Raw genomic sequence first — 26087 nt, forward strand, 5'->3', positions numbered from 1 at the left:
GGGTGTTGTTGGCTGTCCTCATCCCCCTGTCTTGCCCAGCTTTGTGTTTGCCATGGGAATATCATGCTGGGCCGGGCAGTGGGTGCCTCTCCCGGCCGAGAGGAGCAGCTGGGACCTGCAGGATTAGCAGAATCCACCTTTCCCCTCTATTTCCTTGTGGATGCCACAGGTGGAAGCAGCTCTGAAGGGCCACAGGGAGGGTGCAAGGACCTGGCACATGCTCCAGCACTCCCATGCCAGCTCCCTGTTTGCTGGCAGCCCTGGGATTACAGAGATGCTATCAGTGCTGGGGAGAAGGTTTGTGCAGCAAGTGCAGAAATTCAGGAGAGCAGTAATTAGCAGAGCAATTGTAAAGTACAGCGATTAGTGGCTAATTGCTGCTGCAGAAATATGCTAGGCAGCCTTTTATTCCTTCCTCCGTGTGGGATGGCTGATCCCTGTTTGCTGGGAGCAGGGAGCACTTGTGTCTGGTCCCTGTCCTTGATGGCATGATAGGACAAGGGGGGAAATGCTTTAAGATGAAGGATGGTAGATTTAGATTTGATATTAGAGAGAAATTCTACCCCGTGATGGTGGTGAGGCCCTGGCTCTGGTTTTCCAGAGGAGCTGGGATGCTCTGGGTGGAGCATGGCAGCGTGGTGTTCTGGTGATGTTCTCAGCTGGCAGGAGTGGCTCTTGAGCTGCCCTCGAGCTGCTTGGGAGATTTGCACTGTGCCAGCAGTGGAGAAGCTCAGCTTCTCAGGGGGTTTGGGAGCTACCAAGGGGCCTCAGTGCCATTTTTAGAGCCCCATTTGGTCAGACACGGAGGCAGTGGGAGGAATCCCTCCGGGAATGGGCGTGATGCTCTGCCACCCTTGTGCAGCCCCTTGCTGTTGTACATCACACCCTCACACCACTCACTGCCACTGCCCCAGCCCCGTCTCACTGGGACAGCCTCAAGGTGCCTGGAATTACTCATGGACAGCTTGTAGAAGAGACATATTTACTTAATAAATAAATACAAATAACATATGGCAGGTACTAGCATGAAATACACACTACTGATGTTGTGAGGGAGATAAGGTCTGAGGCTGGAGCTTTGCCTAGCTCAGCTTAACGTGCCCAGCTGGCACACCAGGCTGGCCCTGGATAACGGGACTGACAGTGCAATCTGGAGTCGCTCGAGGGCATGTCAGAAGCTACACACCTGGATGGATAAATATATTAACACACAGTGTCCAGGGAGGCTTTGCCTTAGAATGCCTGGGGACACAAAGTGTGCGCTTCTCTGGGAACCGGCGTGACCCTCGGGCACGTTTCTGGGTGCCTGCCCAGGGCAGGTCCCGGGAGCTGCAGCGTGGTCATGGCACACATGGGCATGGGCACAGGGCTGAGGGTCATGGCACACATGGGAACACGGCTGAGGGTCATGGCACACACAGCTGAGGGTCATGGCACACACGGGCACAGGGCTGAGGGTCATGGCACACACAGCTGAGGGTCATGGCACACACGGGCACAGGGCTGAGGGTCATGGCACACACAGCTGAGGGTCATGGCACACACGGGCACAGGGCTGAGGGTCATGGCACACATGGCTGAGGGTCATGGCACACATGGGCACATGGCTGAGGGTCATGGCACACATGGCTGAGGGTCATGGCACACATGGGCACATGGCTGAGGGTCATGGCACACATGGCTGAGGGTCATGGCACACATGGCTGAGGGTCATGGCACACATGGGCACATGGCTGAGGGTCATGGCACACATGGCTGAGGGTCATGGCACACATGGCTGAGGGTCATGGCACACATGGGCACACGGCTGAGGGTCATGGCACACACGGGCACACGGCTGAGGGTCATGGCACACACGGGCACAGGGCTGAGGGTCATGGCACACATGGCTGAGGGTCATGGCACACATGGGCACACGGCTGAGGGTCATGGCACACACGGGCACATGGCTGAGGGTCATGGCACACATGGCTGAGGGTCATGGCACACATGGGAACATGGCTGAGGGTCATGGCACACACAGCTGAGGGTCATGGCACACAGAGGCACACAGCTGTGGGTCATGGCACACATGGCTGAGGGTCATGGCACACATGGGCACAGGGCTGAGGGTCATGGCACACATGGGCACACAGCTGAGGGTCATGGCACACACAGGCACATGGCTGAGGGCAGGGGAGATGGGCCCCCGTGGACCCTGGCATGGTGTCAGGGCTCGTCCCCTCATCTCTGCAAAGCTTCGCGCAGAGCAAAGGGGCTCTGCTTTGGCTGGGTTTGGCAAAGCCTTGACCTAAAGCTCGGAGCTCTGCTGAGCTCTAAGGAGGCAGCAGCAGTTGGGTTTCGGGACCTGGGGTCATCTCTGAGCTTCGGGGCCGGCCTCAGTCGGCCGAGACGGGCAGCGGCAGGAAGAGGATCGCCTTCTGGCCGTAGTGAGTCCGCGGGCCCAGCTTGCTGTTCCCGTTCTTCTTCAGCCCCACAAACCAGTTCTTGTCCGCGTGCATTTTGGAGACGTAGGTGTTGTAATGGTTCTCCTCGAGCCTTTCCAGGAACAGACACTCCTCACCCAGTAACTGCTGAAAGAGAGCCCGGGGGAGGGACAGTGAGCCGGGGATGCTCCTGACGTGACAATCCCAGCTCAGCTCTCCCCTCTAAGGAGCCATCCGGACCCACCTCTGAGATTTCCACACCCCAGTAAAGACCTTATTTAAACTGTGGGGTAGGTGGCCTTGATTTACTCCCCTGGGCCACTCCTGTGGCAAGGTGTCTGTGACCTGGGAATTTTAATTGGCAGTGACCAACCAGCCCCGTGCTCCATAATCTGCTCCTGGCCCTGGCTCCTGCTCTGGCCCTGAGCTGTGTGATGCAGCTGCAGGCTCAGAGCGCAGAACCAGAACAGTTTGGGTTGGAAGGGACCTTAAAGACCATCGAGCTCCAGCCCTTTGCCATGGGCAGGGACACCTACACCGGGTGGCAGCTGCTGCTCCAGGTATGAAACACAATATTTATCAAGTGTCAGATAGGAAATACAGTATTTGTCAGAGGCAGGGCAGTAAACGGCATTATTTGCTAATTTATTTATGTCCCCCCAGAATAAAGCCAGATGCAGAGTGGCCGTGCAGCTGCCAGGATCACAAACAGAGCCTGATCATTGCCTGTGGTTTGCTTTACTCAGCTGTGGGATGTCTGCAGCCCTCCAGCCCTGTCCAGGTCTGATCCCACGGGATCCTCCCACCTACCGAGCCGTAGAGCAGCCCGTTGGTGTCCATGGCCAGGTACTGCCCCGACTGGGTGCTCCTGATGTGCACCACCCCCACGCTCTCTGCACTCAGCTGCAGCTGAACTGGGAGTAAAAATAAAACAACAACAGTGAAAGGAAAATAGGAAAACCGGGGGGGGGTGGGGGGGGAAAGAGAGCTGCCAGGAAGTTTAGTGGGGTATTTTGTTGAAGTCTGGCTTATAAAGAGTTTATAGGAAACAGTACAGTGTGTAATAAAAGTGTCTCCTTGTACCCTCTTCTTCAAAGAAATCCCACAGCCATCCTTTAGGAACCAAAGACCAATTTTTCCCTTATTTTACATCAAAGGAAGGACAGCCTTTTGGTTACGATGCTGGAATGGGACACAGGAGATTGGGGTTTTAATTCTGGCTCTAATTTACAAATTTCTCATGTGGTTTGACAAGACACTTAAGGAGTGACATATGAAGTATTTTGAGAGCTGAGCCAGGGATGGGCAGACTCCAGATGCCTGCACTGCAACCCCCTGATGCAAAGCATCCCATCCAGCCGTCTGCTGCAGCTGCATTTATCCAGAGCATTGTAGATGGAGAATGGGGAAATAGAAAAGGCTGTGGCTGCAGTCACAGTGACTTGCAAATTCCAGCTCTTCCCAGTGATCGTTCCCATCTCATAGGCAGCTTCTTTCCCTAAGATTTATAACAGCAATATTTAGGTTGGTTGGAATGAAGTATGAACGGATGTCTCGGCTCCAGCCCCTTCCTTCCTGTTTATATTTAATTTATTTATCCTCATTTAGATGAGGTAAAAGGCAGTGTTACCTCTTGGCCTGGTGGAACACCCATTGCAGTGAAATCTTTGTTGTAATGGTTCACATTCTTCATTTCTGGCATTTCCTGCTCAGTAAATGATAGTTAATTAGGAAGCAGTGTGGGTGCAGGTTTGCAGGAACACTTGGCCCCTGTGCATGCCTGGTTTGGCCTGGGAATGTGCACTGGGAAAACCCCAGCCCACCTGCATTCCCTGAGGTGCTGCAGCCTGGGACCTGGCCAAGGAGCAGTCCAGGGAGAAAAGAGGGAAATGGGATGAAAAGGATGATACTGTTCTCAAAACTGTCCCTGAGAGAGGGGAGTGAGGGACCCTCCTGCTGCCAATGGGGATGTTGAGGTTTTTGGCCACAGAGGGAGGGAGAACTGCGGGTCCAGAGGAAGGAGCTTGTGCACTAAATTATTTCAGGTTCTCTTCCAGGTCTGTACAGAGATTTCCCTCCATGAAGTAATGGGATGGAAGTGGGAAAAGGAGACTTTTTGTAGAGATGAGCATGAGCTTCATCCTGGAGAGTCTGCAGTGTCCAGGTAAGATTTCTTTCCATTCCTTGGTGCAAGCTTAGAATGCCCACGTGAAGGAAGTGGGAAGTGGATCCTGATGTGGGGCTGGACAACAAAGGATTAGAGAAACTCCTTCTGCTCTTCTTAGAGACCCTCCATGATTCTGAGGCCATTGAAGAGAATAATAAGAATTCTTGGTATTTGTCTGGAGCAAAACGCACGTGGGGCACGGGCAGTTTGCAGAGCACTGGTGCAGCTGGAACGCTGCTGTCCCCACTGGCCTCCCAATGAACCCTGGGTGTTCCTGTGCCTTTTCCCTCCCTGGGTGTCCCTCCCTGTCCCAGCTGGGTGACAGTGGCCCACAGTGCCAGTCAGGGTCTGGGCTGCTCCTCTTGCACACCAGGGAATGATGCTGAGGGCTCCATCACGTTCCAGGCGCGGGGGCAGGACCGTGGGCAGCCACGGGTGCTCAGAGCAGGGTACCTCTCACCAAGGCTGCTCTGCTGGCACGCAGCCCTTCCAGGAGTTCCCTCTGTAAATATTAGTATATTCCTATATCCCCGTTTATGAGATCATTTACAGGAGGTTCCTTTCTGGCAGAGGTTTGCAAACATGTGGCCCCAGGCCAGCAGCCAGGGAGGTGTGAGCGTGCTGGGATGCAGGACCTGCCTGCACTCCCTGCCCACGTGCAGGGTGCAGCCCTGGGGACCACGCCAAGGTGATGGATCTGCTTTTCCAGAGGGAAAAGGACTGGGCTGTGAGACAACAGCCTGAGGCAGGGCACAGGAGTGGGCTCATGGCCATGGTGGCTCCCCATGTCCCAGGAGATGCCATCTTGATCCTGACCTTTCCTTCTGACTCCAGCAAAACCTCTGGAAAATGCCGCAGAGACACTGCCTGAGCTCATATCACCTCTCCTGGTGTGTCTGTGAGCCCAGTCCTGTCTCTTGCAGATCCTTTGGGCCATCACCCAGCCTTTCCAGGGGTTTGAGGGTTACGTGCGGGGTTTATTCCTGCCTGGAGGCTGGAGCTGCACGCTGTGTTTATCCAGCCTTAGGGGGCTCATCATCCATCCCCCAGCACTGCCTCGTGCTGGGGAGACAGTGTTTGTAATTAAAACTCGGCTCTAAACTGCCTGTCAGTAAAACAACAATAACGAGAGGAAAGGTTAAGTTTGGGGGAGAAGCCACATGTGTGCTTGTGGTTTAAAGAAAATAAAAGTGCTTTTCTTAGCACTTTGTAAGGCTGGCTTGGCTCCTCCCAGCCCTTCCTTCTTACGAGATAGGAGCCTGGCAGGTCCCAGTCCCATTCCAGTAAATGTTCAGGATATGACCCCAGAGGCTGCTGCCAAGGGGAAGAGCCCAGGCCCTGCCCACGGAGCGCTGCAGGAGCTTTGCTGTGTGGCCTGTCCAGCTCTCCTGGGCAGCGGGTTAAAAAAATCCTCTGAAGAGTTTTTGGTAATGCACAAGAAGCATTAAATTCCCAATGACTCCTTGGTGGGACAAGTGGTGGCGTCTGTGGGAGCAGCTCCTCCCAGCTGAGGTGCCAGTGTCCCCCGGGCTGGGGCCACCAGGGTCACGGAGTGCAGGGATGGGGACAGCTAAGGGGAGACCCTGGCGAGGGTGACCTAGTGAGTGGCTGTGGCAGTGCAAGGACAGCACAGAATTGCGTGGGGCGCCGTGTGTGTGGGGTGCCAGGCTGCCCTGAGCCCCCCTGCCAGGGCCAGCTCCCAGTGTGAGCCAGCCCCGCTGTGTCCCTGTGCCTGCCTGCCTGCCACGAGGTGAAGCCAGTGCCAGGTTTGATCCTGGAGATGCCTTCTCCTGGACATCGCGTCTGGCACACATCCGGCAGCTCCCCTGCCCCGTGCCCCAGCTTTGGTGTGCTTGGCCCCCGGGAGGTGTGCTGCCACACCAGCCTCGTGCAGATCCCGTTTTCCCCAGCTCCCCCCTTCCCACCGCAGCCCCCCCGGGAGCCGGTCGCTTTGCTCACTGTGCTCGTCGCTGCGGTCCCTGGTGCCATCCACGGTGCCGTCCGGGAGGATGCGCAGGAAGTGGCCCCCGTTGCTGCAGTACAGCAGTTTGGGTTTCTTGTAGTTGCCCGGGGGCAGGTTGAACTTCTCGGTCAGGGCGCTGAAGGTGGTGATCTCCCCCTCGGCCATCCCGCAGCCTCTCCCGGGGCCGGGCTGCAAGAGAGGTGACAGCAGGGTGACACCGAGTGCTGGCACACGCTGCTGCTGCCGGGCTTTAAAGGCAGGGAGGGAGCCCGGGGGTCCCGGGCTGGCTGGGGGCCGGTGATTCACAGCCCAAGGGGATGCTCCCCCAGCGTGGGAGGTGCGGGGGGATGTCTCCTGGCTGGGTGGGGCTGGGCAGGAGGGACTCTGTCCTTTTAATTTTATCACGGTGAATTCTGTTTTTGTTCTCCTTTCTATTGACGTACGTGCTAAAATTACACACCGCTCAGAAAACCAGTTTGAAAAACACCCAGCGTCTGATTGGAAGCCACAAGAGGCGGGAAGGGAGCCCAGGTGAAACTCTCTCTCCACTATTATAACTCTCAAACACAATTATGACCAGGAATTGCAACACCCACTGCATGTCAGGTAGTAAATATTGCTCATCTCTTGGCACTCTGCAGCTCACCTGCCCAGGACACACATGGAAAAGGTCAGGACACACGTTTAGATGTGGTGGGAGAGGGGCAGGAGCTTTCACTGCCTGTGCTGAGCAGATTTACCAAGACACTGATCAACAGCATTTGGAAAATGGGAATTTTGAGTCTGGGATATGCCATGAGTCAACCAGCAGCATCTCAGTGCCTAAAGGGGCTCCAAGAGAGCTGGAGAGGGGCTTTGGTCAAGGATCTGGAGGGACAGGATAAGGGGGAATGGCTTCCACTGCCAGAGGGCAGGGTTAGATGGGATTTTGGGAAGAAATCTTTCCCTGGCAGGGTGGGCAGGCCCTGGCACAGGGTGCCCAGAGCAGCTGTGGCTGCCCCTGGATCCCTGGCAGTGCCCAAGGCCAGGCTGGACACTGGGGTTGGAGCAAGCTGGTCTAATGAAAGATCATATTGAAGCCTCATTTTGCTGGAGACTGTGGTCACAATCCGTGTTTAACCAGATGCTGTGCCAAAACCTGAAGGCAGCACCAGAACAATCAAAAAAAGGTGCTGTGGAGGTCAGGGGCTGAGAAGTGCTGCCACGGAAGTGCCATCACAGATGTGGCATCAGGAGATGCCACAGGTGAGGGGCAGAGTCCCACAGATATTCCAGGTACAGTCATGTTTTTAGCCTAGAAGCTAAAATTTAAATTCTCCCACTAATTCATTCTGTCTTTCAAACACAGTTCTGTAGTGCTTGGAGAGAAGTGGATTTATGAACAGAAAAAGACATGGCACAGAATAAATCTAGATACGGGAAGTTGCTTTAAATGTCATGTATTCCCACAGCTATATTATGGAAAATATTTTATAGTCACTGTTTCTGTGTGTTTATAGATTGTAAAAATGTCTCTTTAGGACTGAGTTGTGCTACTGGCACGTTGGGATGGAGCCAGTACCACACTGTGTGGGTTTGCTGTGGTGCTTGGAGTGCCCTGGCAGATGCTGAGGGTGGCAACTCTGCAGCACACACGCTCACACACGTGCACATACACAGAGAATCTCTAAACACTCGGCTCTAAACTCTTTAGTATTTAAAAAAGCCCTGCAAAAGCAGCTGCAAGAAGGGGAAACGACTCCTGGAAATGGATCCCAGATGCCTGCAGAGGGCAAAAACCTCTGGAAGTTGGATTGCTAAAAGATGGATCCCTGGAGATAAAGAGTGTGGCTGTTGGTGAGAGCACCCCCAGCCACTGCACCAGCTCTGCTTCGTACACAGACTTCAGCCCAGGCTCTCAGACGCCCCATTTGACACAGACTGGGATTTTGGGAAGTGCTTTCTGGAGTGACAACACAGTTCAGCCCCCACCTATTGCCATGAGGTTGGACGTGCAGCCTCAGGAGCTCTATGGCTCCTGGTGGTTTCCAGAGCAGGTGGTGCCAAATACAGACTCAACATCTTTGTTTAACACCATTGTCAGGGGAAATTATTTCTTAGAGTGTCTGAAATAGTTATTTTTTCTCTCAAGAAGTTATTTTTTTTTCTCAAGGAAAGTTATTTTTCTCTCAATAAAATAATAATAAAAAGTTCTTTTTCTCTCAAGACATCATAGTTCTCATGCAGTAGTTTGGTTTCCTTGCCAGCTGCCAGCCTTTCCCTGAAGGAAAGCCCCCAAGTCACCCAGGGTGGCACACAGGGCTCTGCTCCTCCACTGAGCTTTAATCAGCATCAGCAGCACTGGGTAATTTCCTAGAACCAAAGCTTTTCTTGAACCTTTATCTGAGGGTAAAAGGCACCCAGAAGTCTGCTGGGTTGACGATGGATGGTATTGAGAAGCAAACCTCCAAGAGCTCTGAGCAGGATCTCAGCAAACTCTGCAGCCAGCAGGAGTGAGGAGCAGGCTGGGTTCTACCACAGCCACCTCAAGCTCTGAGGGCATCTCCAGACAGCTTGACCAGAGCAGCTCAACTGGAAACAGCTTCTTCATCATCACTAACTTCCTCTAAGGTTATTCTTGCTATTTTTAGGAAGACTCCGGTGCCTGCCAGCTGCCCTGAGTGCCCCAGCAAAGCTCAGTGAACACTTTTCCACTCCTCTTGTCTCCCCGTGCTAAATACTATCGCTGTTCTCAGACTTTATGGCCATGGAGTTGTTCCTCTACAAACACCACCACTCATGGCCCTAGCATTATACTTCTGGCAGGAACATGTTAGGTTTTTATGGGAATTAAAAAGCTCGAGTGAGAGAGAGAAGCTGAACCAAAGACAACATAAAGGGCCTTATTTCTTTGGGTAGGAGCCCAACAATGCTATTAAATAGCTCAGAGCAGAACAGAAAGTGCTCTCAAATATGCAAAGCTGAGAGACACCACACTGCAGTGGTTAGCTGGTGCCCCATGGAGAAAGGAGAATATTCCAAGAGGAGATGGCTGTGAGGGGCATGGCTGCTGCTGAGCCCTGACCCCGCTGGTCACACCAGGACTGGATTTGGAGCTGGGCTGGAGCCTGTTTGTCCACGAGCAGCTGTGTTTGTGGCTCCCCTCTCCTCCAGCTCTGTGCCCAGCCGTGCTGTGCTGCCTGAGAGAAAACCCCCACCGAGGAGGAGTCCCTGGGAGCTGCAGCCAGGGCACCTGCTCCAGGACAGCCCCAGCTCCATCCGTGGCGTGGGGAGCTGAGGGCACCCAGCTCTTCCTCCTGGATGGAGATGTCAGCACCCCAAAGGACCAGAAATAATTTCTGAAGGTAAAAAGAAAGACTTAAGAAGTGAGTTCAACCCGAATGCTCATTTGCTCCAGGTCCTGCTGAGCCGTGGTGGCTGCGCTGTGCTGCTCCCTACAGCTCTGAGGGAGAGGAGCCCAGTGCAGGGCTGGAATAGCTGTGAAATTCTGAGAAGTTCGGGGTCGGTTCCAAACTTTATCACTGGCCAAACCAGTGGCTTTGATGTGAAATCCCAAACTCTGCGAGCATCTGACTCTGAGCATGGAGGGCTGGTTGTGCTGCCAATATTGGGTGTGTGAGCTCTGAAATAACAGCACACGCTGGGAGCCATGCAGGGAGTGGGGACCTTTGCTCTCTGCTTTAAAGCTGATGCAGACTTCACCACACAGCACTTGTTAGAGGTGGTGTTGATGGAAATGTGGGGGTTTCCTAATGGTCCAGAAGTCTTTTGCATGTCAGAATTGCCAGAAATTTTTTTTTTTTTTTTTTTTATGGCTCTTGTGGCACAGATTTAGTGGCCAGCAAAGACTCAACCCAGAGGTAGAGTGAGCCTTTTTTTTCCTTAGGCATAAAGTACCTGGCTACTACATGGAGGAAAGCAGAAGTATCTCACCTACTGGTAAAACTAGTTTGGATTGATTCAAATGCATCAAAATTGTCCTTGGCTTTGGACACAATCTTTTATGTAGGGTTGGAAAGAAATGTTCTGCATGGCCTCTGAGTGGCCACGGTGATGAAAAGTGCAGCTAATCACAACTGTCATTTGGGTGATCAGCTACAGATCACACAGAGAGCTCCAGAGAGATGAGAAGCTGCTAAACCCAGGAGTCTCCTGAGGTTTTGTCCAACTCTGGGTAATGAGATCAGTGTCTCCTGAATCTGGCTCTGGTGAATTCAGTGGAAAGACTCCAGTTGGTTTCACCTTGGAAAGTGTTATTTTCTCCATTAAAGCAGAAATCCTGTTTGTTCCAGGACGTGTGACTCAGCTGGGATGAGACAGCATCACCTCCTGATGGGCTCCCTCCCCTTTCCCACTGCTGACTGCAGCCTCCTGAACAGAACAGTCACTTCCCAGGCAGCTCAGACACTCCATATGGGAATGGGAAGCTCTTAGAACAGGTAGAGTATTTTTAAGGAATTCAGGCTCTGAATTGCCTTTCCCAGGGATTCCTGTGGGCTTTGGGGCAATCTGAGATCTACCTGGGCATGTGGAACACACATCTCCCAGATAAACAGGGATTTTATTTGTGGTAAGTCTTAGAGAACCATTTCATGGGATGGATTTCCTCATCCAGGAGAGGGTTTGAGACCAGGCAGAGGTTTCCTCATGCTCTGGTTGCTGCAGGAGCAGCTCAGTGGGTCTGGGGTTATCATCAGCATGGGCAGCCTGCCAGGGCAGCCTCCCCCTCCTGAGGGCTGGCAGTGCAAGGCACAGCTCAAATTCCTTGGACTGTACATCCTCCTGGAAGGATTTAATAAATGATTAGGCAAAACATATGATAAATATGTAACAGATCACTCTGTGGCTATCAGTGGAATGCATTGGCTCGTTTCTAGTCTTGTTTATGGCCAGGTGATTTTATCTCTAGTGATGTGATTGACTGCTTAATGAAGTATTTATCAGCCAGGTTTTACCCTTTGCAAGTGGAATTTGTTGTGTGAAGTGCAACCAAAAGCATAAAAATCAATTTGACTAATGCCTGCTCTCATCCTTCCCTGCTGTCCACCAGAAAACAGCCATTCCACTCAGTCACACTGGATTTGTGGCAGGTAAAACGGAGGGGCTGTAAAAGCTGAAACTTCAGCAGTTTCCTGAGTGGGTGTCACTAATGGCTGATGACCGACACGGCAGCATCACGGGAGGGGCAGGGTTGGCCCATCCCAGCCCTGTGCCCTCAGGGATGCCCAAGGGGAAGCCCCATCCCTGCCCCGGAGCCAGGTGTGGCTTTTTCAGAGCTCGGAGCCCGGGACACCCCAGCTGCTGGGACAGCCAGTGCAACCTCCCACCAAACCGGTGCTGTCCGTGGGGAGACAGGAAAACCAAGGGATCCTCCACTTTCTAATTACCTCCCACCCACGGCCCTTCGCCATCCGGTGATTAACTTAATTGCAGTTCCAGCCCCAGGAGCAGGAGCTTTGCCAGGAGGCCTTGCCCCTGTGTCCTGTCTGGGCTCGGAGCAAGGGCAGGGACACGAGCATGAGCAGCACTGGCTGCACACACAAAGCCCACAGATCCCACCGGCCCGGATTTGAGCCTGTCTCCCGGAGCAAGCTGGGCGTGTGGGACCTGCTGGATGGGAAGAACACCCTGGACAGAGAATCACCAAAGCTCAGTCCCTGCAGCCGAGGAGGCAATGCAGGAACCCCGGGCTTCCCCTTCCCTCCAGGATGCCGTGGGTCCTGTCTGCCCTTTCCAGGTGCCCTTTCCCTCTCCCGGGCTTGTGCCACGGCCAGTGCAAAGCATCGTCCCTGCTCCTGTGCTTCGCTGCCTCCCAGCACGTGGAGCTGGCTGGGAGCAGCCACTGACAGGTGCCACGAGTGACACCAGTCTCATCCCTGTCACCCGGGGAGGAGGGTGGCTCTGTGCTGCCTTATGCTGAGGACTCAGCGACGGGAACCTTGTTTTGGGTTTGCCACCTGGGTTATGGGCGGGGCACCTCTCCTCCCTGGCTCTGCCTGTGCTCGGCTTCCCGGGAGAGGCAGCGGGAGGGAGTGGAAGCCACGTGAGATGCAGCTGATGAGGTGTTGGCTGAAGTGTTTTGTGATGTGGGGCAGGGGGCACTCCGTGTGCCCCTTGGCTCCTGCTCAGCATCCCCCAGACCGGAGGAGGGGGCTGCAGTGGGGTCCCACTGCCCTCTTCCTGCTGGGGACACTGCAGTGACCTCTGCGCTGTCCCCATGCCCCCCCTGCCACCCCCGCTGTCCGTGCAGGACACCGGGCACAGCCAGACCACAGAGCCCGGCTGTGGCCGTCTGGGCTGGCGCTGCAGGTGTGGCTGCCCCGCACTCCCACGGACAGACGGACGGACGGACAGCGCCGAATGACAAACTCCAGCCCAGAACTGTGCTGTTAATCCAAGTGGTGACCTGGCTCTCCTGTTGCACCATGTCCCGTGTGAGCCCTGCAGTGCCACCCCTCTGCTGAGCCCTGTTCAGGTACGTCCTGTCCCTCTGTGTCCTGGCCACCCTCTGCCAGCCCTCGGCGCTCAGACGGGCCCAGCACCTCCCAGGCTGCTGCTGACGCTCTGGGGCTGGAACTGGGAGTGAAAAGCAGGAATGCTCACACGGTGTCAGGCTGCACTTCCTGCAGCTGGCCCTCTGAAGGGTGGCCAAGCCCAGCCGAGGGTTGGCTCCAGCTTCAAAACTGGGATTTGAGCTTGGGTTCAGCCTTTATACCCTGTCCTTCCCCAGAGAAGCAGAGGATGCTGGAATCTCCAGGCCAAGTGAAACCCCACATCCATCCTGGTGGTTAACCATCAGTAGACAGATCATCGCTTAGAAATCCAACTTCCTCCAGCACAGACTCGGTCTGGGCTGTTCCAAGGAAAATCACTTGGTTTCTGGGTTCACCATCAGCTCAGCAGTGATTTACCATGAAAATGTGCAGGCAGTTAATGGTGTTCATCCTGCAGTGTTTGTGTAAGGGCTGTACAGCTGCTCTTTTTAACATCTAAGTGAGCCTGGCTGGAAGAATCCTGTTCTTAATTCTGTTGCCCAGTGTCTTATTTTAAATTCAGTCTCTAGTACCCCTGGATGCCAGCTCCTGGTTTTTTCCTCCAAGCTGCCTGAGTAAGGAGCTTAAGCTGTTGCTCAATAGCAGTGTGATAAAAGCTTGAGTTAATAATGGCTATTACCGGGAAAATCCTCCAATAAATAATAATTTTCTTATCTGCATGACTTTGGGACTGGAGAAAACACCTTCCAGTGAAAAGCTGCAGCGTGTAGGAGTGGGCAAGGAGTGCTTCAGATGAAAGATCAGAGCAGGGCAAGCTCAGGGCTGAATCTTGTTACATGGAGATGAGTGGGTCAGCAAAAACACCTGGAATTAGCGTGGCTAAGTAGTCACTGGAGTAAACTGAGAAGAGCAGCTGAGAAGAAGCATCCCCACCTCTTGTGGCCTGTAGAGCCAGACAGGCCAGTGCTCTGGTCTGTGTTCCTCAGGCACAAATGGGGGAATTCTCACTCGTGGCAGTGGGTGGCTCTGGAGGCCGTGGACACCGAGCTCTCCCTGTGTCACCCTCAGCTCTGGCCTAGGAAGGAGCGTGAGGCACTCACTGGCACCTGCCAGACCCCGTGGAAGGTACAGCCCTAATTCTGCTCCTGCTGTCCCAGACAGGGGCACACCTGTGTCCCTGCAGAGCTGGGCACCTGTTTGGTCCTTGCTGTGACAAGTGTGACCACAGGCTGTGTGACAGCAGCAGGAGCAGGCAGTGCAGCCACACTGCTCCAAGGACAACAGAAACCTTGGGTTTCCATTAGGGAAGCCTCAGAGGGAAGGGGATGTGTTTTGGATGTGTTTTGGATGTGTTTTGGATGCTCTTCTACCCCTTCTCCTCTCCGTAAACAACAAAGCACCACAAAGGGCACAGTGCAGGACAGAAGGCTGCAATTTTAACAACGTGCAGAAGCTCAGCCCCGGAGGTTTCACCCACGCTGGCTATTTCCAGCTCCCCAGTGGGCAGTTCAGAGACACCGCGGCCTTTGTTGTGCCCGGTGTTTCCACAGCTGCTCTGGGGGAGAGCTCTGGGGCCAGGCTGGCCCACAGGGATGCAGCCAAGGATCATGGAATCACAGGATGGTTTGGGTTGGAAGGGACCTTAAAACTCATCCAGTCTCACCCCTGCCATGGACAGGGACACCTTCCACTGTCCCAGGCTGCTCCCAGCCCCAGTGTCCAACCTGGCCTTGGGCACTGCCAGGGATCCAGGGGCAGCCACAGCTGCTCTGCTGTGATGCTTGTGACCATCAAGACAGAAAGATGCCCTGGATTGTCTAAGTGGAAAAAAAAACCCACACTAAACCAAAAATGTTGGGACTAGCAGGCAGAGGGTGTGGATCAGCAGTTGCTGTGCCCCCTGCCCGGCCACAACCAGACCCCAATGGGGTTTTACCTTTTCCTTACTCGTGAGCTGCACATTCAGCCCTACACTGGCATCCCCAGGGAGCCACTGAGCATCCCCTGTGGTCTGGGGAGGATCACATCCCCACCAGGGTAGGTGTGAGCTCCAAGATCCCCCTCTGTAGTCTGGCAGCCAGTAACTCTTCCCATCAAGTGGAAGCTTTTGTGAACACCCTGCAGCAATGGGAGTACTGAGGAAGGGGAAGGGAGGGTGTTTTACTTGTTGTTAAATACTTGATGCCCAAGATTTGACCTTCAACAGAGAATCGAGTGCCAAGGGAGATGGAAAGGCCAGTGGAAAAAAAGTACACATTGGGGTAGTTTTGTGTACAACACCCTCATGTCCTGTGGGGCTGTGCAGCTGTTGGAGAAGTAACGATGGATCTCTCTGGGAAAAGCAAGGAACCTCTCTGGGGACAGCATAACTGGAGTGGGGGAAAGCAGGGCTAGAGAAAATATAACTGGAGTGGGGTCTGCCAGTCATGGATGCAGGAATGGCCCTGTGCCAGGTCTGGGGGTTTGGCAGGGTGGAGCATGTCCTGTTTGGATGGCACAGGGCTGCAGGATCTCCCTGTCCCAGGCAGAGTGTGCCAGGGAGAGGGGGGCAAGCAGCAGATGGGTTGTCTGGCACTGAGCTCCATGATCAGCATAATTTCCAGGGGGTTTGTGGTGTGCAGGCAGTGTCTGGGATGAGCTGGGATCTGGAGCTCATCTCGGGATGCACAGAGCAGGGTTTGTCACGGTGAAGATCTCCCCCTCCTGTCTGCCCCGCAGCGAGGATGGCAGCGCAGGAGGAAACCACTCCTCAGGCTCCTGCTCCTGAGCACAGGGCAGGAAATCTCAGCGTGCAGCTGGGGGAGCTGCCTGCCTGACCCCCTGGGCTGGGAATGCCCCGTGGGACCATCAGGGTGGGCAACTGTGGCCCTCACAGGGGTCACTGCCAGGCACTGCCTTGGCAGTGCTGGGGGAATGGTTGGACTCGATGATTTGAGAAGAGTTTTCTAAATGAAAACTTGGATTCTGTGATTCTGCAGAAACAGCGTCCCTGCACAGGTGAGAGCTGGCAAGGCTGGCCTGCAGGTGGGACAGGCAGATTTACCAGCCCTGGAGCTGTGGGAAGGAAAGATCTGAGCTCAAGGCTGACACCCAGGTCTAAATTAAGAGCCAGGAGCAAAGACAGACTTTGTGAGCACCAGTGGGCCGTGAGTCATGGATGAACTGTGTGTCCAGACTGCTGTGGGCAGTGGGCAAATCCTTGGGAGGACGGCTCAGGACAGACAACACCACTCCCAAAAGGAGTCTGAAGGGGACAAAAGGGTTTTAGATGCCACGCCATGAGTCAGTGGTACCTGGGCACAGCAGGCAGCCTGTGAAACCCCTTTCTGCCCTGTCCTCAGGGACAGCTGCCAGGCTTTGATGCTGTGGGCTTGGGAATGTGCCTGTGGGATCCCAGCTTGGTCCTTTCCCCAGCAGCCCTCTCAGTTTGGTGCTTTCCCTGGGCAAGAGAGAGAGAGCCTGGGGGTAGGGAAAGCACAAACAGAGGGGGAAAGGGGGAAGGGGCTCTTCTGAGCTCAGTCCTGAGTTAAGAGCCAGCAGAATGGGGTTTGTTACCTAATTAAAACAGAGGTCAGGCTTTGAGCTGGACCATGGGTGCATGTTGATGATGCTGTGCTGGGGTTAATAGAACTTTATTTAGCACTGGCTGTGTATTAGCTGTTCTTGAAGGGAATTCCTAAATATTGACCTTGGCACTGTGAGAGTCTGTCTCAGCCACCTGAGTCTGTCTCAGCCTTTCTCTGCCACCGTCACCAGATGGAAATGAAGCACTTTTGTTATTCAGGGTTTTAGAGAGAAAAGCAGGACCTGTGGCAGACAGTTTTGTCACTGCAGATGCCAGGTGCAGACTGTCTCTGCCTCCTCAGGGCTGGAGGCCAGAGCTGCCTGGGATCCAGGCCTGAGGCACGAGCCCCCATCCCTTGGTGGGCAGTGCCACCTGCCCTGTTAAACACGGCCAGATTTGGGGGAATATAAAACCTGCAAGTCACTGATTGATGCTGCAGCTGCTCTGCGTGGCCCTGGCCCCTGCTTTGGTTCTCCAACAGCTTTAAACCAACAGATTCTGATGTTGGAAACAAGGGAAGGATTAGGAGCTGAACACTGAGTCAGGCACCTTTCAAACACGGGGAGAGGGAGGATTCCTGCACCCAGCAGGGACCATGACAAAGCCATTGTGTCTCTTGCTGAACTGGTTTTCAACAAATCCTTCTGCAAAGAGATTTCCCATGTGAGGTTTCTGTTTGAAACACAGACCCAGCCAGACCCAACCCCCCTGATAATCCCCGATAGCTCTGCATGGGCAGACAATGTACACAGGATCCCTAAAAATGCCCCAGCCCTGAGTCAGTGCCCGCTGTGCCCAGGAGGGAGAAGTGCTGGTACCCAGGGGCAGCCTGGGAGGTCAGGGCAGCCTTTACCTCCCTGGAATATACATTTATTTTCAGGGAATATTTACTAAAAGGGTTTGTAAGATCCAGTGCAAGTGATAATGTGTTTTGAGGGCAATAAAGAAGGGGCAAAAACAAATATGGAGATGGAATAAGCAAGGAGGACTGAAAGAGAAATGGAGGCTAAAGGTGAGAAGGAGGAGTCACAAGGAATTGGAGTCACAGGGTTGGGGAGGAAAAAAAGTAAAGGCTGAGGAGTGCAAGAGGAAAAAAAAGGTTGATCAGAAATAAAAACAAGGACAGAAAAAACAGAGGCTGCAAAAGGGTAGAGGGCCAAGAAAGCATGGGAGGGGGAAAGAAATGCAGAGGCTGAAAAGGGCAGGAGGCCAAAATAAAGTGGGAGGCCAAAAGACCAGTAGAGACAAAAAAAAGTGGAGGGTGAAAAGGGGTGGGAGGCTGAAGAGGCACATGAGACATACAGGAAGGCCTGCCCAAAGAGGGGTCTAAAGTTTAATCGGTTCCTCAGGCAGGACAGGGCTCACTGGTGATAAGGCAGCACAATGTCCAATTGTTCTCCCTGCACACCGGGCCAGCCCAGCTTCCTCCGTGCCTGGGATCTGCAGGAACACACACTTTGGATTTGGGCTGGACCGAGCTCGGCTCTGCCGAGGCCTCCAGCCAGACCCAGAGCTCTGCAAGCCCTTTGGATAAACTTTCCTTCCCAGCTCCACCCCCGCCCAGGGGATCAACTTTTCCTCCCGAGCTCCCTAAATGACTTTGGCCTTCCTCTCACTGCTGATACCTTGATCTTCCTCCCAGCTGAGGCAGCTCCTGATGCAGCTGGCTCTGGCTCCTTGCCCTTATTCCCAAGCAGCTGAGCCAAAGCCCCACGGTGCCCAGGACCCTGGCACGGTGGGGACAGGGAGCTGTTGCTGCCCTGTCAGGGGTTTTGCCTTTGCCTTTGCTGCCAAAAGAGCCAAGAGGCTGCAGGTGCTGGCAAGGGAAGGGGGCAGTGGGGACATGTGGCCCCGGGGCCATGCAGAGGCTCAGCCTGACACCTGCACCCCCAGCTGGGGAGATCCGAGCCTGCAGAAATTTGTGTTTGGCACCTTTGGTTTGGCTGAGAGAGCAGCTCACAGCTCAGAGCATGCTGCTGATGAGGAGTTTTGGCTGTCAGGCCCATCAGGATAATCCCGGTGGTGCTATTTCAGTTATAAATCATAGAATTATCCCAGACTGGTTTGGGTTGGGCAGGAACACCTTCCACCATCCCAGGTTGCTTCATCCCCTGTCTAACCTGGCCTTGGACACTTAGGCATCCCTAATCATACTTAATTACCCAGAGAAGCTGTGGCTTCCCCAAACCATTCTATGGTTCTGTGATTTATTTATTTTGCATCAAAAACGAACCATTTATAGTGCTGTGTCACTGCAACAGTTTTCCTTTCTGTTTGTTGTTCTGTCTGTTTGGGTTTTTTTTAGTTTCTTTGGTTTGGGTTTTTTTAATGGTCCAAATATTGTGTTTTGCCATTTTAAATATTTGGGTTTTAGTATATTTCTGTTCAAATTCTGATCTGGGCTTCTGCTTCTACCCAGAGCTTCAGGTGAATTTGCAGTAATTTGGAGATTGCCACTTGGAATGATGCTCCCATCACTGAGCCACTCCTCCCTCCCAGGATTTGGGGGCACCTGCAGGGTTTGGGGGGGGGGGGGGGGTTGTCACAGCTGGGGGGAGCAGCTGCCTCCCCACATCCCAGCCCGACGCTGCAGTTGGGAACCTCGCTCTGCCCGCTCGCCCTGAGCGCACCGTGGCGATCTGTGGAGGTGGCAGAACATCCCCTGGGCAGCCACGGGCATCCCGCGGGGATCCCGGAGCCTGCAGCGGGAATCCGTGCCCTGGGGTGTGTATGAGCATCCCGCGGGTCTCCGTGGGGCCGTCAGGGCATCCCGTGGGGCTCAGCCCCGCGCCTGCCTCGCCCCGGGCGCGGTCCCGCCGCCCCCCGCCCCGCACCTACCGGCGGCTGCGCGGCGCTCCCGGCTGCGGCTCCCGAGTGCGCGGGGAGAACGGGGATGGAGCAGAGCGAACGGGGAGGATGAGGATGAGGAGGAGCTGCCTCGGGGCGGGGGAGCGGCGGGAGGATGCGGGGAGGGTGGGAAAAGGGGGAGGTTGATCGCATCCACCCCCACCGCGGGGCCGGGCACCTGCCGCACTGCCCGGCCCCGGGCAGCGCAGTGGGCGGGGGCTGCGGCGGAGCCCCCCGGGCAGCAGGAGCGGACAGAACCCCCCCGAGAAGCCGCAGCAGCTTCGGCCTTCCCGTCCCTCGCCTTTCCCTTCCCTGCGGCCCAGGACATTCCTGCGGCTCTGGGTGTCTCGGTGCCCTCCGGGAAGGCGATGAGCTCCCTCATCCCAGTGAGCCCCGAGCGCCCCGGGCAGCGGGGACGGGATCCCTGCCCTCCCTGGGGGGGTCCCTGCCCTGCCCGGGGGCAGCTGCCGAGAAGGGGCCGGGGCAGCCACAGCGCTACGCCGGGCACGGCTGCGTTGCGCTGGCACCGGGAGCGCTTGGCCTTAAAAGCCGAAGTGTTCGGGAGCGCTGTCAGGCGGATAAAATGCAGCTCCGTGTCCCCAGGGACGGGCGCTGGAGCCTGGTGGCCGTGCTGGCTCTGCCGTGGGCGCTGCTGGCCTTGCTGGGGGCCACTGGTGGGCTCGGGGCTCGCGGGGTGCGGGGGTGCCGGGGTGGGTGCAGGTTGGGGTGCGGCTGTGTGCGGTGCGAGGTCGCTGCCGCAGCACTAATGAAGCACTAATGAAGCACTAATGAAGCACTGACGGAGCCCGAGCGATGATTTCAGCGCTTGGCCGGGCTCCACGAGCCCTTTGATGTGGTGCTGTTCAGGCTGCGTTATCTAAAGCTCGCTCGGAATAGGCTTTTGGCCGCGGCTCACGTGGAGCCAGCGTGTTTGGACAGGCATTCCTGGCTGGAAATGCCCGCGGCCCAGACGTTTGGATAAAACATTCCCGAGCTGACCGTGGTTACCAGCGCCTGCTGCGGACAGCTCCTAGCGCTCCCCACAGCGCAGGTGGATTCGGAGCTTTCCGGACGTATCAATAGACTTTTATTTTTTTTTCCTTTATTTTTAATAATCCCGCCCAAGATTTCCTCTTGCTTTTTCAGAAAATAAAAAGTAGGTATAGCCAAACATTCCTGAATCTAACAGAAGAGCAGGCCTGGCTTTGCCTCAGGCTCTCCCGGACTAAAGGCATGGGGGTTGTGAGGACGTGAGGAAGATTAGGGAATACCGGTCCATTTTCTCACTGAAGGGAACACCCCCCTTGTTTCAGAGCTGCCCCCTCCCTGCAGCCCAGCCCTCCCCCCGTGCCCGGCTGCCCTTGTCCCCTGGTTGTGGCTGGCACTCAGCAGCTCTGGTGCGGTGCTTTGCAGACGGTGTCCTGCCAAATTTGTGTCCTTTCTGCCTGTCCCGAAGGCTGATGGCCCCGGGATGGAGCCAAGAGCCGGAGCGACGCAGACACAGAGCAAACATGGACTTGGACAGCGGGATCTGCGCCGGGCACGAGGGAGAGGAGGCTCGGCCAAAACCCAGACACCGACAGTGCTGCAGTGGCCCCGGGCCCTGCACCGAGAGCCAGAGGGATGGGGACACTGCAGGGATAGGGACACTGCAGCGATGGGGACACTGCAGGGATGGGGACACTGCAGGGATGGGGGAAACTGCAGGGATTGGGACACTGCAGGGATGGGGGAAACTGCAGGGATTGGGACACTGCAGGGGTAGGGACACTGCAGGGATGGGGCCTGTTCGGGGGTGGGGGCACCGCCTTGGCAGCGGCTCTGCCTCCCCCCTGCCCTCCCCAGTCCAGCGCTGCCTGGGCAGTGCCAGCAGCACCTGCAGCAGGTGCCTGTGGTGTTTCTCAGGCTCTCGGGATGAATTTGACGGGTGGCTGCTGCTCCAGTTCCCCTCCTGTCCCTGCCTGTGGTAAGGAACCTGCTGACCTCACGCCCCCCTGGGCTCCGAGTCCCATCAGTAGCACCCAGCTCCTGGGGCTGTTTGGAAGCACAGGGAATCATTAACCACGGAGCCCCGAGGAAGCTGCAGGTGCTCCCCTGCCTGGCCCCTGCCCCTCAGTGCCTGTGAGGGCAGCTGAGCCCCAGCCCCGCTGTCCCGGCGGCTCCTCATCCCCCAAACCGCGGCCCCACAGCAGACACGACTTAAACAAGAATTCCTGCACGTTTAGTGAGACCCTCGAGATCCTCCAGTCCTGCTTTGGTTCCATCCCTCCTGAAGTGATGATCCTGGGAGCATTCGGCGGGCACGGCTCAGCCCAGAAGGAGCTGGGAACAGCACCGAAGTGCAGAGCCCCGTCCCGCTCCTGCCAGCCCCCAGGGCCGGGGCAGAGAAAGGAAACCCCAGCCGTTCCTCAGCACCACACGCGCGGACGAGCTGCTGAGCCTGGCCAGGAGTTCAGGAGCCAGGAACGTGCTGCAGACCCTGTGGGAAAGCACTGCAAAGCCCCCGGGAATGTGTGACGCTGTGCCAGGGTGGGAAGTGCAGGATGCTGGAAGAGGCACTCACCTGAGGAGGGTCGAGGTGCGCAGGGCTGGGCGCTGGGGGCGGCTGGGAGGCAGCGCCGCGGACCTGCCCGGGGGTGGGCAGGGATGTGCCGGGGTCACCCTGCCCCTCGCTCCGCCTCCCGGAGCCCGGCGGCGCCTGCCAGGGTCACACCCCGGCCCCTCGCAGCACTCGCGGCTCCCCCGAGCCGGGCACCGGCACCGGGAACGCGCCGGGGCCCGGCCGGAGCGGAGCGGAGCGGCCCCGGGGCTGGCACTGCCGCCGCGGCTCCGCGCCCGCAGAGGACAAGGAAGTACGGGTGGATAATCCTTCGCCTTGCTATTTTTTTCCCCTCTCATGTGATCTTGTTTTTGGACGGCTATTTTGGGGCTGGACTCCAGCCCAGGTGAAAGACAAGGATTGAATCCAGCCTCCCCCTTCCCGGAGGCCCTCCCAGGACCTCCGCCCGCGGCACGGGGACAAACGGTGCCACCAGCTTTGCCACCACCCCTGCCCGCTGCCAGCCTCTCCCCGTGCCGCTGCAGAGCCCTTTGTGTCCCTTGCTGCCCCGGGCAGCGCACGGAGGGCTGATGGAGGCCGGCTGTGGCGAGCACACCGGCCCGGTCACCGCGCCCCGTGACATCCGCAGGGCTGGCGCTGGCAGCGGCACGGCTGCGGACTCGGAGCGTCCCAGCAGCGTTTGCCTCTCGGTGCCCGTTTCCCCGCAGAGCAGCCTGGCAGGAAGCTGGCGGGAGATAAATACATTAAAAATATGCTGGGAGCGGGCAGCAGGCTGGGAACGAACCGCGGCGAGCCCCGGCCCCGGCGCTGCCATCAACCCCTGATGGCACCAGTGCCGGGAGGAGAGGGACAGGAGGGGACAGGGCACGAGAGGCACAGGAAGGGACAAGGGGGGGTCGGGGAGCTCTGCGGGCCCCTCCACTCCGTGTGCAGCAGTCCAGGTCCTGTGGGCACCCTGCCCCTGCCTGCCCCGGGGTCTCCTCTGAGGACATCCTTGGGGACATCTTGGTGCCACACGCTCGGTGCTGTCAGGGTGACCATTTGTATCCTATTTCTGTCTTTCGACGCTCCGAATGAAAGCTGAAAGGGCCCAGTGGGGCGCTGGGGAAGGGCAGCGTGGCTCGGAGGGTGCAGGTGTGGGGCAGAGCAGGGATGTGACGCTGGATGTGGCTGTCCCCATGTGCCACTGCGGACACGCCGTGCCCTTTCACGGCGGGTGGTGGGAGGAGTGGGTGCCTCAACTGTGTCTCTGCATGACTAAAACTCGTTAAAAGTCCCTGTGATGAGTCTCAGGGAAACCTGCATTTGCCTCAGCCCAGTCTGCCCAGTTCAGACTGGGAGAAGCTGGTTTGGCACCGACTGCACGACACCAGGGGCAGGTGGGACGTGGCAGGAGGGGACAGGCGAAGGACAGGACCCACCACGTGAGACTCCAGTCACAGGTGGGTGTGATTTGGGTTACAGACAAATGGGTCATTGCAGAGCTGTGCTACAGGTGTGAAAAATTCAGGCCCAAAAATTCGATGCCACTTATTTTTTCAGCCTATTTCTGAGTCTTTATTTTTAAACAAAATATTCTATATATTAAGTAGCACAATGCATTAAATGTAGATTAAATATGTAAAGCTATGAAATTGTATTATTCGTATTAAAGACTGATTTAATAGTTTTCTTATTCCTGCTTTCCATTAAGCAGTTTTATGTGAAATAAGGAATCGATCTCTGACTCTTACTAAGTGCTCTCTTTTTGGGGGGACTCTCACCAGGGCCAAAGCTTTCCTCTTGCAGTCTCTCCCGATTAGGGTGTTTATCATAACAAGGTGAATTTTGGTGACCAGAAACTCCTACTTTTCCCTTCAACAATCGCTGAAGAGGGAAGAGGGGGAAAGGTAAACAGAGGTTTTAATGGAGGAAAAGGAGAATAAAATGACTGAGCTGGGAAAAACCCGCAGCAGAGGGAGGCGCAGGGAGGCGCCGGGGCCGCCAGAGGGCGCCGCGGAACCGCGGCAGCCGCAGCTGGGCACAGCTGGATGGGGCGGGCACAGCTGGATTGGAGTGGGCACAGCTGGATTGGAGTGGGCACAGCTGGATTGGGACGGGCACAGCTGGATGGGGCGGGCACAGATGGATTGAAGTGGGCACAGCTGGATTGGAGTGGGCACAGCTGGATTGGAGTGGGCACAGCTGGATGGGGCGGGCACAGCTGGATTGGAGTGGGCACAGCTGGATTGGGACGGGCACAGCTGGATGGGGCGGGCACAGCTGGATTGGAGTGGGCACAGCTGGATGGGGCGGGCACAGCTGGATGGGATGGGCACAGCTGGATGGGACGGGCACAGCTGGATTGGGATGGGCACAACTGGATGGGGATGGGCACAGTTGGATAGGGACGGGCACAGCTGGATGGGATGGGCACAGCTGGATTGGAGTGGGTACAGCTGGATGGGACGGGCACAGCTGGATTGGGTGGGCACAGCTGGATTGGGACGGGCACAGCTGGATGGAGTGGGCACAGCTGAATTGGAGTGGGCACAGTTGGATTGGGACGGGCACAGCTGGATTGGGATGGGCACAACTGGATGGGGATGGGCACAGTTGGATAGGGACGGGCACAGCTGGATTGGAGTGGGTACAGTTGGATTGGGATGGGCACAGCTGGATGGGACGGGCACAGCTGGATTGGAGTGGGTACAGCTGGATGGGACGGGCACAGCTGGATTGGGCGGGCACAGCTGGATGGGGATGGGCACAGCTGTATGGGACGGGCACAGCTGTATGGGGATGGGCACAGCTGGATTGGGATGGGCACAGTTGGATTGGGATGGGCACAGGTGGATGGGGATGGGCACAGCTGGATTGGAGTGGGCACAGCTGGATGGGGATGGGCACAGCTGGATGGGATGGGCACAGGGCAACGGAGGGGCGATGGCCCTGCCAGGGGGCACAGCTGGAGCCGGGGCACAGCTGTCTGGCTGTGGCACATCTGGCAGCCATGGGGCATCTGAGGCCCGCGCAGGTGAGGGTGCAGCATCCACAGCTGGAGCACATCTGGGTGGCAGCAGAGCTGGCCGCTCTGGCCCAGTGGCAGCGGGTGCAGCCGTCCCTGTGCACAGCTGGTGTCACACCGAGTGGACCTCGGGTGGCCCAGGGGACCTCTGGGGGCTCCCAAATCTGCTGCAGCTGCCCCAGGTGTGGGTTCTGTTCCTGTGTGAGCACGGGTGGGGTCGGGGCTCTGCCCCTGGGAGCCAGGCAGGAGCCTGGGCCTCATTAGGATCCTCTTGCCCTCCCTGATCCCTGCCAGAGCCTGTCACTCCCCCAGGCAGACACAGGACAGTGATTCTGTTTGTCTTTGCCGTGGTCTTGAACGTGACTCTCAGTCCTGACTCCTTGGCCAGGATCCCTTTGGAGTTTCCCATCCCTGTTTCCCCGGAGGGAGCAGCCCCTCCACAGGAATGACTCCCAGCCTTTGTATTTTAACAAATGGCCTGAGACACTGACCCCAGCGTTGTTTGCTCGGCTGGGCATTAGCTCAGAGTCAAGAGCTGCCTCCCAGAGGGCTCTCCTGGATACCCTGAGCAGGAGGCCTCCTCTGTAATTACATTCCAGGGAAAACAGACATCTCCTGATTCATTTAATATGTGCCATGTTGCATTTAGATATGTAACAGAAGCCCCATTACCTTAAAAGTCCTGCTGTTATCAGCTACTGACTTAATTACAGTTTTATCTAAAAATAGATCAAGTTAGCTTGACAGAATCCATTTGTCCTCCTCCCCTGCTTCCCAGCGATGTCTCCTCCCTGCAGTTCCCCTCCATCATGACCAGCATCAATCCACTGCCACAGCCTTGTCCCAAGAGCTGCTGAGATCCCACGAGCATGTTTGCTATTCCCTTATCACAAAGTCTTCCAGACTTACCAAACACAGAATCACAGACTCATGGAATGGTTTGGAGTGGAAGAAACCTTAAAGCCCAACTTGTTCCAGCCCCAGCCATGGGCAGGGACAACTCACACTGTCCCAGGCTGCTCCAAGCCCCATCCAGCCTGGCCTTGGGCACTGCCAGG

General features: G+C 56.1%; 1 protein-coding gene across 2 annotated transcripts; it reads right to left on the reverse strand.

Annotated features, from left to right (window-relative positions):
- Nucleotides 1-965: 965 nt before the first annotated feature.
- FGF1 (fibroblast growth factor 1) lies at nt 966-22294 on the reverse strand. 2 transcript variants are annotated; one of them, XM_053991050.1, is made up of 4 exons: nt 22026-22294; nt 6553-6745; nt 3237-3340; nt 966-2573 (listed from the first exon to the last, which is right to left on the reverse strand). In XM_053991050.1, the coding sequence occupies exons 2-4, from the start codon at nt 6719-6721 to the stop codon at nt 2379-2381; spliced, it is 468 nt and encodes a 155-aa protein (XP_053847025.1). In that variant the 5' UTR covers nt 6722-6745; nt 22026-22294; the 3' UTR covers nt 966-2378. The 2 variants fall into 2 exon arrangements, with proteins under 2 accessions (XP_053847025.1, XP_053847026.1); XM_053991051.1 differs by lacking the exon at nt 22026-22294 and adding an exon at nt 19454-19571.
- Nucleotides 22295-26087: the final 3793 nt, after the last annotated feature.

This window comes from Vidua macroura, chromosome 15 (assembly GCF_024509145.1).
Source record: "Vidua macroura isolate BioBank_ID:100142 chromosome 15, ASM2450914v1, whole genome shotgun sequence".
Classification (NCBI taxonomy): Eukaryota; Metazoa; Chordata; class Aves; order Passeriformes; family Viduidae; genus Vidua; species Vidua macroura.